Here is a 13286-nt window from a genome sequence, read left to right on the forward strand (position 1 = left end):
AAAACAAATGTGCATTCCATACAAAAGCATGAGTATAATCACAGATGAATTTATGTTTACAAGAGCCAAGAAGTAATTCCAGCATTGATGTACAATTTACAAACCTTTTATATATGTTTTTTGTAGTTTGGATGAGAAAATAAATTGGACAGGATGACTAAATGCATTTGACTGGCTTTGGGTGTTCATTCAAAAATAAAAATGTATTGCTTTTTTGTATTTACTATTTTAGAACACTTTTTATTCAGTTGTCTTTATTTCTCAAACTAACGCTCACATGATGGCGTTCTGTTTTGAAGTACAGTCACATTTTATTGAATATACAAGCTGATATCATTTACAGATATGAGTGTAAAGATTTTCCTTTTATCGCAGGCGAACACCTTTTAAACTGTATAGCAGGCGACTGTGAAGCAATATATAGCCCCTTGTTTATTGAAGCTAAACTTGTACAGTGTGATACAAAGACAAAAGGTTAAAGACCAACATGATAAAATATTTCACATGGATGACTGTTTGCCAAATAATGGAGTCATTCATACTTTTGGTTGAAACTAAAGATAGTTTTGTTCCAAACATACATCCATCCATCCATTTACTACCGCTTATTCCCTTTGGGGTCGCTGGCGCCTATCTCAGCTGCAATCAGGCGGATGGCGGTGTACACCCTGGACAAGTCACTACCTCATCGCAGGGCCAACACAGATAGACAACATTCACACTCACATTCACACACTAGGGCCAATTTAGTGTTGCCAATCAAAACATCCATCCATCCAACTACTACCGCTTATTCCCATTTGGGGTCGCGGGGGGCACTGGTGCCTTTCTCAGCTACAATCGGGCGGAAGGCGGGGTACACCCTGGACAAGTGGCTTCCTCATCGCAGGGCCAACACAGATACACAGAAACAAAATAGCACAAAAAGGGTGGGTATTATAATACAGTTTATGACATGCAAATAAGCTACAAGCCTCAGTTATACTGGAGTGTATGTTGTGTTACGTTTCTTTTTTGGCACACTTTTCCAATGTCAGTGTGTTTTTCGTCATTCCTAAATATATTTCATGTGCACAATAAAAGATTAATTTCCATCAGGAATAAAGAACCCATGTACGTCTTTGTGGAGCTCAGTCTTCAAGTACCCGCGGGCAACCTCCTTTAATGTTTTGCCGTCCAGAACCAAGATGAAGTTCAACTGGTCGGGATTGTTGTTGATCACAGATGATAACACCACGCCTGCAAACATGACAAGATATATAAAAATGTCAGAAATCCTGTCATAACCTTAAAGCGTGTGAACTGGTATTCATTTAATTGTGGTTTGTAGCACCTAAAGCAGGGGTCTCAAACACGCGGGCCGCAATGTTATTTTGCGGTCTGCACCTTAACATGAAAATTGAATGTTGGTGCGGCCCTCAAGTTTTGTATGAATAACGCTTTACAGCGTCAAACTTGTACACCCTCGCTTTTTCCGGGGGACTCCCAGTTGTCAGTGCCCCTCCAGGGGTAATCATTCTCCTGAATTCCCCCCTAACAACAATAATAAGGGGGCACCGTGGAGGCAATGCCTTTAACATCCACTACAATCTGTACAAACTGCGTGCCAGCCCAGCCACATGTTGTATTTGGCTTCTGAAGACACAGTAAGTGACTGCAAGACATAGTTGATCAACAGCCATACAGGTCACACTGAGGGTGGGCATATCAACAACTTTATCACTGTTACAAATATTTGCCACACTGTGAACCCACCAAACAAGAATGACAAACACATTTTGGGAGAACATCTGCACCGTAACACAACATAAACACAACAGAACAAGTACTCAGAATCCAATGCAGCCCTAACTCTTCCGGGCTACAATAGGGGGCGTTGTTGGGGCGGCGGGGTGTATATTGTACAATATATTGTTGTCCGGGTGGAAACCGGGAGAATGATTGCCCCGGGAGATTGTCAGGAGGGGCACAAATATTTGGGTGTTTCCTGGAAAGAATGCGAGAGTTGACAAGTATGTTGCTAGGGTGGGAAAGCCATTCAAAGAAGGTGAATTCTTAAAAAAATGCATGTTAGATTTTTTTAGGAAATCTTTTCTTGCGGCCCAGCCTCACCCATTGAGTTTAAGACCCCTGACCTAAAGTAATAATATAATAATAATAATGAATTACATTTGTAACGCACTTTACATTTGTTAAAATCTCAAAGTGTTACAAAGTATAAAAATAATTAAAAATAAAATAAAAATAGAAAGTTAGAATGTATAACAAAAAATTTAAATAGAAATGAAATCATGAAAAACACTAGATAAACACTAGACAAAACAGAAACATAGATACAAATGGAAAAAAGAAGCATGAAAGCACTGGATAACACAGATAAGCAAGCAGTGTCTTTAAAAACAAGAAGGCAGAGAAATCAGATAAAAGTTGTGCTAAAAAGGTGCGTTTCAAGTCCCTTCTAAAAACGGCGGACCGACTGAGGTGCTCTAGGATGGTTCAGGAGCGGTCGAGCAGAAAGCCTGGCAGCCCATGGATTGTAACTTTGTCCTGATGGGTTCGAGGAGTTTACTGTTTGAGGGGCGGAGGTTGCGGGTAGGAGGTTGAGGGGAAATGAGTTCCTTCAGGTAGGAGGGGGCGTTGCCGTAGATACATTGGTGAGTTAGCAGGTTCATCTTAAATTGGGTCCGGGATGCAATGGGGAGCCAGTGGAGTGATTTAAGGATGGGTGTGATATGATCATGCTTGCGCACTCTCGTCAAGTATATGTATTATGTCAACATGAACTAATGTGTATGTGTCCGGATTGTGCAAAGTTCTGAATTTGGATTTTAAATTTCTAATTAATTTTAGAAATTGAACTAATTGTAATTACAGGAAATGGAATTAAATGCATTACAAGTCACAGAAATTCCTTAAAACTAAGCAAAAGAGAGAATTTGTCACGTTTAACATAGTTTTTAGCTTCAATACTAAAACATATTTAAAAACAGTAAAATTAATCAACAAATTCCCTCGGGTTTAAAGTATGTTTCCAACATTTTTCCTAATTAAAAAGTAACAATATCCATAACTTAGTTTTACACCTCCGAGATGGGTAAACTGATAACACTTAGCTTGTTAGCAAGATAAAGCAAAGTTACAATATTCATGACTTTTAATTTTATACTTACAAAATTGGGTTAAGTGTTAACATGCTAACATTTACCATGCAAACAAAATACCACCAATAAACAATATCCATGGCTTAGTTTTATACCTCTAAAATTGGCTACCCTGTTTAAATGCTTCCAACTGCTAGCAAGATAGCGCCAATCCTATTTGCGCTTTACCTTCTCCCCCTTGGTTCTATTTTTAGGAAGTATGGTATCGCATTTCATTTTTATGCCGATGATTGCCAGATCTATTTTCCCATGGCACAAAATAACACGGTTCAACGTCTCATTGACTGCCTGCACAACATCAAAGCCTGGCTTTCAGCTAACTTCCTGAGTCTAAATGAAGACAAAACAGAAGTTATGTTGTTCGGTCCAAGTCGCTCTCCCTCCCCCAACGTTGACCTCGGCGCTCTGACCCCGTATCTCAGCAACTGTGTCACAAACCTGGGGCTAAAGTTCGACTCAGATTTTAAATTTGAAAAACAAATCAGTTCAAAAAAGCTTTCATCAATTACGCCAAATAGCGAAAGTGAAACCGCTTCTGTCAGGACATGACCTTGAGAAATTAAACCACGCCTTTATCTTGAATCGTTTAGACTACTGCAATGCCCTGTATGTAGGCATTAGCCAGGCCTCCCTCGCCCGCCTGCAGCTCGTGCAGAACTCTGCTGCTCGTCTGCTAACACAGACCCGCAGACGTGAGCACATCACCCCTGTATTAGCGTCCCTTCACTGGCTCCCTGTGCGTTACCGAATCAATTTTAAACTCCTTCTATTTGTTTTTAAATGTCTAAAAAACCTCGCGCCAACATATTTCTCCGACCTCCTTCTGCCTTACTGCCCCACTCGATCCCTAAGATCAGCCGATCAGCTGCTACTGACGGTCCCTGACACATGGTTGAAGCTTAGAGGTGACAGAGCTTTCGCCGCTGCTGCTCCCAAGCTCTGGAACAACCTACCTCTGAGTGTTAGACAAGCCTCCTCTTTTCCTGTTTCTAAATCTCTCTTAAAAACATACTTTTGTCCCTTGGCTTTTAAGACTGAGTGATATCCATCCTGCAATGGCGCCCCATTATACACCTGCTGTGAACCTGTTTTTATGTTTTATTTATTTATTTTTTATCATGTTTTGTTTGTGTTGTGTTGTTTGCTCGATCCTCGTATTATCGTTTAACCTGTCCATTGTACAGCACTTTGGCTACCCCTGTAGTAAATTTTAAATGTGCTTTATAAATAAAGTTGATTTGATTTGATTTGAAGATACAATATCCATGACCTTGGCTTTTGTAACTACACTACTGGCTAAAATGCTAGCATGCTACCACTTAACATGGTGACAATATAGCACAAAGCTGTGCATTATTTGAATTTATCAATGGACCTTTGTAACGGTTGTTTAAAAAAAAAAAAAAAAAAAGTAAAATGTCAATATTTTGGAAACACTTAGATCAAGTAGGGAATGGAAGTTGCATGCCCAAACGAATCGGGCAGCTCAGTAAGTCTGGTGGTGACACTATCCATGACTTAGTTTTATAACAAAACTGGCTAGAATGTGAGCATGTTAAAACTTAGCGTGCTAACACCTAGTATGCTAACAATATAGTGCCAAGTAACAATATCTATATCAATATCTTAGTTATTTGCCAAAATTGGCTAACATAGGAAATAGTAAACATATGCATGCAAACAAGATAAAAGACATATCCTTGACTTAGTTTTATATGGAAATTAGCTCAAATGCTAGCATGTTAAAACAAAACAATAATAAGCATGCTAATAATATGTAACATGCTAGTAATAAAGTACTATATAACAATATCCCTGCGATGAGGTGGCGACTCGTCCAGGGTGTACGCCGCCTTCCGCCCGATTGTAGCTGAGATAGGCACCAGCGCCCCCCGTGACCCTAAAAGGAGTAAGCGGTAGGAGATGGATGGATGGATGGATGGATGGATAACAATATCCATGACTTAGTTTTACCCCAAAATTGGCTAAAATGCTAGCATGTTAAAACCATCCTTCCATTTTCTTCCGCTTATTCGAGGTCGGGTTGCGGCGGCAGCAGCCTAAGCAGGGAAGCCCAGACTTCCCTCTCCCCAGCCACTTGGTCGAGCTCCTCCCGGGGATACCGAGGCATTCCCAGGCCAGCTGGGAGACATAATCTTCCCAACGTGTCCTGGGTTTTCCCCTTGGCCTCCTGCCGGTCGGACGTGCCCTAAACACCTCCATAGGGAGGCGTTCGGGTGGCATCCTGACTAGATGCCCGAACAACCTCATTTGGCTCCTGTCAATGTGGAGGAGCAGCGGCTTTACTTTGAGCTCCTCTCGGATGGCAGAGCTTCTCACCCTATCTCTAAGGGAGAGCCCCGCCACCCGGCAGAAGAAACTCATTTTGGCCACTTATACCCGTGAGCTTGTCCTTTAAGTCATAACCCAAAGCTCATGACCATTGGTGAGGATGGGGATGTAGATCGACCGGTAAATTGAGAGCTTTGCCTTCCGGCTCAGCTCCTACTTCACCACAACGGTTCGATACAGCGTTCACATTGCTGAATACGCCGCACTGATCCGCCTGTCGATCTCATGAACAAGAATCCTGGGTACTTGAACTCCTCCGCTTGGGGCAAGCTTTCCTCCCCAACCTGGAGATGGAACTCCACCCTTTCCTGGGCGAGAACCATGGACTCGGATTTTGAAGTGCCGATTCTCATCCCAATCGTTTCACACTCGGCTGCGAACCGGTGCAACGAGAGCTGAAGATCTTGGCCAGATGAAGCCATTAGGACCACATTATCTGCAAAAAGCAAAAACCTAATCCTGCATCCACCAAACCAGATACCCTCAACGCCGTGACTGCGCCTAGAAATTCTGTCCATAAAAGCTATGAACAGAATCGGTGATGAATGGCAGCCTTGGTGGAGTCCAACCCTCACTAGAAACTAGTCCGACTTACTCCTGGCAATGCGGACCAAGCTCTGACACTGATCATACAGGGAGCGGACCGCCACAATCATACAGTCTATTATCCCATACTCTCTAAATACTCCCCACAGGACTTCCCGGGGGACACGGTCAAATGCCTTCTCCAAGTCCTATAAGCACATGAGACTGGTTGGGCAAACTCCCATGCACCCTCAAGGACCCTGCCGAGAGTATAGAGCTGGTCTACTGTTCCACGACAAGGACGAAAAACCCACTGTTCCTCCTGGATCCAAGGCTTGACTATCTGGCGAAGCCTCCTCTCCAGTACACCTGAATAGACCTTACCAGGAAGGCTGAGGAGTGGGATCCCACGATAGATGGAACACACCCTCAGGTTACTCTTCTTGAAGAGAGGAACCACCACCCCAATCTGCCATTCCAGAGGTACCGCCCCCGAGGTCCACGCGATGTTGCAGAGTCTTGTCAACCAAGACAGCCCCACAGCATCCAGAGCCTTAAGGAACTCCGGGCGGATCTCATCCACCCCCGGAGCCTTGCAACCGAGGAGCATTTTAACTACCTCGGCAACCTCATCCCCAGAAATGGGAGAGCCCACCACAGATTCCCAAGGCTCTGCTTCCTCATAGGAAGATGTGTTGGTAGGATTGAGGAGGTCTTCGAAGTATTCCCTCCACTGATCCACAACAGCCGCAGTAGGGGTCAGCAGCACACAATCCTCACTATACACAGTGTTGACAGTGTACTGCTTCCACCCGTGAGGCGGTGGATGGTGGTCCAGAATCGCTTCGAAGCTGTCCAGAAGTTGTTTTCCATGGCTTCCCCAAACTCCTTTCATGTCACTGTAACCGCACTTCGCTTGACCTGCCGGTACCTGTCCGCTGCCTCTGGAGTCCCATGAGCCAAAAGGACCCGATAGGACTCTTTTTTCAGCTTGACGGCATCCCTCACTACTGGTGTCCACCAGCGGCTTCTAAGATTACCGCCACGACAGGTACCAACTGCCTTGCGGCCGCAGCTCCTTTCAACCTCCTCAACAATAGAGGCATGGAACATGGTCCACTCGGACTTAATGTCCAGCACCTCCCTGGTGACATGTTCTAAGTTATTCCGGAAGTGGGATTTGAAACTCTCTCTGACAGGTGACTCTGCTAGGCGTTCCCAGCAGACCCTCACAATGCGTTTGGGCCTGCCAGGTCTGTCCAGCATCCTCACCACTATCACCACCAGGTAGAAAGCTCAACACCTCTTCACCCGAGTGTCCAAAACATGAAGCCACAAATTCGATGACACAAATACAAAGTCAATCATGAAACTGCGGCCTAGGGTGTCCTGGTGCCAAGTGCACATATGGACACCCTTATGTTTGAACATGTTGTTTGTTATGGACAATCTGTGACGAGCACAAAAGTCCAATAACAAAACAAACCTCGGGTTCAGATCCGGGCGACCATTCTTCCCAATCACGCCTCTCCAGGTTTTACTATCGTTGCCAACATGAGCGCTGAAGACCCCCAGCAGAACAAGTGAATCACCCGAGGGAGCACTCTCCAGGACTCCCTCAAGGGAATCCAAAAAGGGTGGGTACTCTGAGCTGCTGTTTGGTGCGTAAGCACAAACAACAGTCATAACCCGTTCCCCAACTCAAAGGGGGAGGGAAGCTACCCTCTCATCTACTGGGTTAAAGTCCAACGTGCAGGTTTTGAGCCGGGGTGGCAACAAGAATTGCCACCCCAGCCCATCGCCACTCATTGCTAGCAACGCCAGAGTGGAAGACAATCCAGCTCCTCTCGAGAGAACAGGTTCCAGAGCCATTGCTGTGCGTCAATGCGAGTCCAACTATATCTAGCCGGAACTTTTCCACATCGCGCACAAGCTCAGGCTCCTTCCCTCCCAGCGAGGTGACGTTACACATCCCGAGAGCTAGCTTATGTAGCCAAGGATCGGACCGCCAAGTGCCCCGCCTTCAGCTGCCACCCAGCTCACACTGCACCCGACCTCTATGACCGCTCCCATGAGTGGTGAGCCCACTGGAGGGCGTACCCACGGTGCCTCTTTTGGCTGAGCCTGGCCGGGCCCCAGGGGGTCAAGCCCGGCCACCAGGCGCTTGCCATCGTGCCCCACCTCTGGGCCCGGCTCCAGAGGGGAGCCCCAGTGACCCGAGTCCGGGCGAGGGAAATCTAAGTACTTTTCATAAAGGCCTTTGAGCTGCTCTTTGTCTGATCCCTCACCTAGGACCTGTTTGTCTTGGGAGACCCTACTAGGGGGCATAGAAGCCCCCTGACGACATAGCTCCTAGGATCATTGGGACATGCAAACTCCTCTACCACGATAAGGTGGCAGCTCAGAAAGGAGAGCATGTTAAAACTTAGCACGATAATACCATTTAACATGTTAACGTGCTAGTGCCAAGCATGAATTGATTAACGTAGACCCCGACTTAAACAAGGTGAAAAACTTATTTGGGTGTTACCATTTAGTGGTCAATTGTACGGAATATGTACTGAACTGTGCAATCTACTAATAACAGCTCCAATCGTTGACATGAATTTGTACCAGAATTGGCTAAAATATTAGCATGCTAACAAGATAGGGCCAACATTGATAAGTAACAGTTTTATACCTACAAATGTTAGCGGTTTTATAGAAGATGCTTTTATTCTTAATTGGAACATATTTGCTAAAATGAATAGAATTTGTACAAGAGCTAGATAGCAACATAATTTATTTGAAATAGGTGTAATAGGTATGTATTTAATATACATTACTCTAAACCATGATTCTTAAATCAAACTAAATCATCAATTGGTAATTCAATTCTACTTCGTTCAGTTTGAATTAGAATTGCAAATCTGCTTCCTGTTTGCAATCTCAATTCACGTTTCAAGGGGAACTACACTTTTCTTTTAACATCTTGCCTATCGTTCGCAATCATTTACAATCAAAGATATGACGTATGTATTTTTTTAATGCATTCTATCTAACTCTAATGGGAGGTCCTCTATACCGCCCATAAAACCCAATAAATAACCATTCCAAAAAACACCAACAATACTCCATTTACATTTCATGATTTAAATATAAGTGACATTGTTATTATAAGCGCTAAGACAAACTATGTATAGCGGCGCCGTGATCATGAGCAAGTGTGTCAACGTTGACATGGTTGACTGATGAGCTGCTTCCTCGTTTCCATGCTCGTCAAACTTTATTCTAGATCATAAACCATGCCTCTCACCTGGATAGTAGAAGGACAAGGATGTATTCAGACAAGTTGGTACACTTGACAGCCAATTTAGACCCCGAAAAGGCAAAAAAGACCCAAAAAGATGCCTGGTTCGACCCCCCTTTTCTTCGCGAGGATTTTGAGTCGTTCTTCATCTAAACGTGAATATATGAACATCCTAGCAGTGGGCATCCTAATGACAGCAAAAATTGCACAGTCAGTAATGCTTTATTGTGTTGGTTGGCCCTCAAAGTCTGCAGCGAGCAGAAATCAGTAATCAGAAAAAACAGGAGAATGTGTTTTCTAAATTAATATGCTGCGTATGCTTGAAATGATCAAAAGAGATTATGCATGTGCCTGTTAATACATTACATATATACTTACATCATGTATATAAAACCTTAATGGAGTTGTTTGGATGTTTTTTAAGGGCTATACATTGACATTAATGGAGTGCCTCCCATTGGCTCCATTGTAAGTGGATTTTTGATCGCATTTATTTACTACGGATGGATGGAATGAAATTATAAAGTGGGAGACATTCTCAATTCTGCACAGTAGAATGCTTACCGTCATCCTCTGTTTCGCCATTCGGTCTTGGGACAAACAACGGCTCAGACGGCCAGCAGTTGTCTTCGCTCCAGGTCAACATTTGCTTGGTTTCTACGTCAAACTTGCCAATCTACAGAAAAAGATGACATTAAAACACTTAAAATGAATGCTTTGACTAGTGTGTGCTGTTCCCCCAATGGTTTGTTAGCTATATTGGAAGAAAACTAGAGTTCATATTTCTATACCAAAGTTTTGACCTACGACCATGAGTTAAAGAGGAATGGCACTTTTTTGGAAATTGCATCAATCTTTCACAATCTTCATACTTGCTTTATTTAACAATTTATAATGTATGAAAAAAAGGAAGACGTGTTCTGGTCTTACTGTACATAGGGGTTGTGAATGATAGGCAAAATACCCTTTAAAGAGAACATCTTATGTTGTTACCTATGTCCTAGTGACTGACAAACAGATAGACAGATGGATAGACAGATAGATAGACAGATAGATAGATAGATAGATAGATAGATAGATAGATAGATAGATAGATAGATAGATAGATAGATAGATAGATAGATAGATAGATAGATAGATAGATAGATGGATAGATGATAGATAGTTAGATGGATAGATGGATAGATAGGTAGATCTTTATTGATTCCTTCAGGAGAGTTCCATCCGGAAAATTAAAATGTACTGTATACTGATAAGAGCTGTTCAATACATTTAGTTTTGTGTTGGAAATACTCAAAGTCAAACATAAGAGGTTTTGTCAAAATTATCGATCTATGACCAATAGAGCTGGGCGATATGTACTTAAAATTATATCTCGATATACTTTTACTTAAACTGGATATTCTATATGTATCTTGATATTGGCCTGTCCTTAATGTTTTGCCTTAATCTCAACCAAGCGTGACTCATCCTTGTAAACAACCAACCAATCATTACGTTCTTATACGTGCAAATACGTCTTGGAAGGAGGAAGGGAAGTGGTTTTAGTAGCCCATGGAGTGTTGAGAGGAAGTAGGTAGCAAGGGAGAACAAGGAACACAACAAATAAGCAGTGTTTGGTCATTTTAACGTGAAAAAAAATTATATCAATATTACGATATTTTCTTAATTCATATGTCCTTTAAAAATATAGCAACATATCTTACAAACTTGATATATCGCCCAGCTCTAATGACCAATGATGTCATTTTCCATTCGTCAGTCCAACACAATGACTTAATTTTTTTGTAAAAAAATATTGTAGATACTAACATTTATAATGTTAACAATGGGAGAAATGTGTGGACAGTAGGGCTGTAACGATTGATCGATATATAAATAAATCAATTTATATTCTTAAATATAAACGGTATGTGCAAGTTTGCCTTCCGTAAGTTAGGTATTAATCCAATATTGTTTACGAATGTTCACATGGCCCAGCCACACTGGCTGGCCTCCGTTACACATGCGGGATACTTTAGTTAACCATTCCCTTCACATTAGAGATTAATTTTTTTGTAATCTGAAAGACAACATAAAAAGATCAAATTTAACAAAAAGATCCAATGTAGGCAGTTTCAAGATAGCCAAAATGACTCAAGGACTAAAAAACAAAAAGTAGCACTTCACTTGAAGGGGTCCTATTATGCAAAACCAACTTTTCTTACCTGATGGTACATGCTGTTGTGTATTTGGGATCTGCATAAGTCCCGAAAATTTGAAATCAAACCGTGGAGGAATTGCGCAGATATTCATTAAAAAAAAATCTTGCCTTTCTTCGTACTTCCTCTAAACAAGCAGTTTAGAATTTGTACTGTCCCGGGACATTTTTCGGATTATCCATATATGGTATAAATTTACCCAAAGTGCTTTGCACGAGTTTGACAATGTAGTACACGCTCAATAAGCACCTTCTTTATCTCTATCCTCTTGTTGTAGGCAGACTAGCTCATATTTGCACATGCGTACTCCACTGTTTCCATTTGTAATACAAAGTAGTGTATAATTCAAACTTATTCTGTCAGTAAAAACCACAACACGGCTGATAGGGAGAAGAAGCAGTAAAAGAGGAGGCACATAAATAAGGACGCCAACAAAAAGGCGCATCATGAAGAGATGGTCAGAAAACGGCTTGTGAAACACTCTATGGAACATTTTGACCAAAGAACCACAATTTCACGTTATGTGGACCACATCCTTGTGTTTTAATCGTAGAAAAAAAATCTTAATATGACCCTTTTTAAGACCTGCAAGTTACAATTTTCGGTTTATGATTTTTTTTAATGTCAAAGTACAATTCAGATTTTTTGTCAAATCCAACCTAGCATATGGTTACAGCCCAGATATTGCATTTACTTTTGTAAATACAAAGCTCTGTGTGCGATGTCATGATTTGTGTGCTTTGACCTCACTACACGGACGCATTAGACAAAGATAAAAATATCTTTTTTTTCTAATATAAACATAAAGAGATCGGATTAAAAAAAATCCTGCCCAAAATTTTGAATTGGGCATCTTACCTGCATTGTGAATGTAAGCTTTTTCATTTGAATGAGGTAACATTAATAAGAATTAATACATGATTTATGCTAGATTTACAGTATGAGTCCATAACCTGCCAGTACTTTATTAAACTGTTCACGCGTACTATCAAACAAAGAAATAGCCACACGGATTTGTGCACATAAATTGTTAATATTGCAATTAAATCTGGGAGTGCATAAGCAACCATGGTAATTGCAGAGTGGATTATGATTCTGTGCAGTATTTCAAACAAGGAGTACACTTCCCACATTGCAGCCATTTTATACAAATACCGTTTCCATACGAGTTGGGAAATAGTGTTCGATGTAAATATAAACGGAATACAATGATTTGCAAAACTTTTTCAACACATATTCAATTGAATGCACTACAAAGACAAAATATTTGATATATTTTTATTATATATATATAATTATATATATATATATATAATAAATATTATATATAAATATATAAACTTGATTTTTTTTTTGCAAATAATAATTAACTTTGAATTTCATGGCTGCAACACGTGCCAAAGTAGTTGGGAAAGGGCATGTTCACCACTGTGTTACATCCCCTTTTCTTTTAACAAAACTCAATAAACGTTTGGGAACTGAGGAAACTAATTGTTGAAGCTTAGAAAGTGGAATTCTTTCCCATTCTTTTTTTTATGTAGAGCTTCAGTCGTTTAACAGTCCGGGTCTCCGCTGTCGTACTTTACGTTTCATAATGCGCCACACATTTTCTATGGGAGACAGGTCTGGACTGCAGGCGGGCCAGGAAAGTACCCGCACTCTTTTTTTTACAAAGCCACGCTGTTGTAAAACTAACTGAATGTGGCTTGGCATTGTCTTGCTGAAATAAACAGGGGCGTCCATGAAAAAGACGGCGTT

General features: G+C 41.6%; 1 protein-coding gene across 1 annotated transcript in view; it reads right to left on the minus strand.

Moving 5' to 3' along the window:
* Positions 1-419: 419 nt before the first annotated feature.
* bco1 (beta-carotene oxygenase 1) overlaps positions 420-13286 on the minus strand; it is a 36105-nt gene continuing 23238 nt past the window's right edge. Inside the window, exons 10-11 of the mRNA XM_061922010.1 lie at positions 9892-10003; positions 420-1239 (exon numbers count right to left, since the gene is read on the minus strand). Coding sequence (XP_061777994.1) covers positions 1085-1239; positions 9892-10003 — 267 coding nt within the window. The 3' untranslated portion in view covers positions 420-1084. The remainder of the gene's footprint in view (positions 1240-9891; positions 10004-13286) is intronic.

The sequence above is a fragment of the Nerophis ophidion genome, linkage group LG15, assembly GCF_033978795.1.
Source record: "Nerophis ophidion isolate RoL-2023_Sa linkage group LG15, RoL_Noph_v1.0, whole genome shotgun sequence".
NCBI classification, from domain to species: Eukaryota; Metazoa; Chordata; class Actinopteri; order Syngnathiformes; family Syngnathidae; genus Nerophis; species Nerophis ophidion.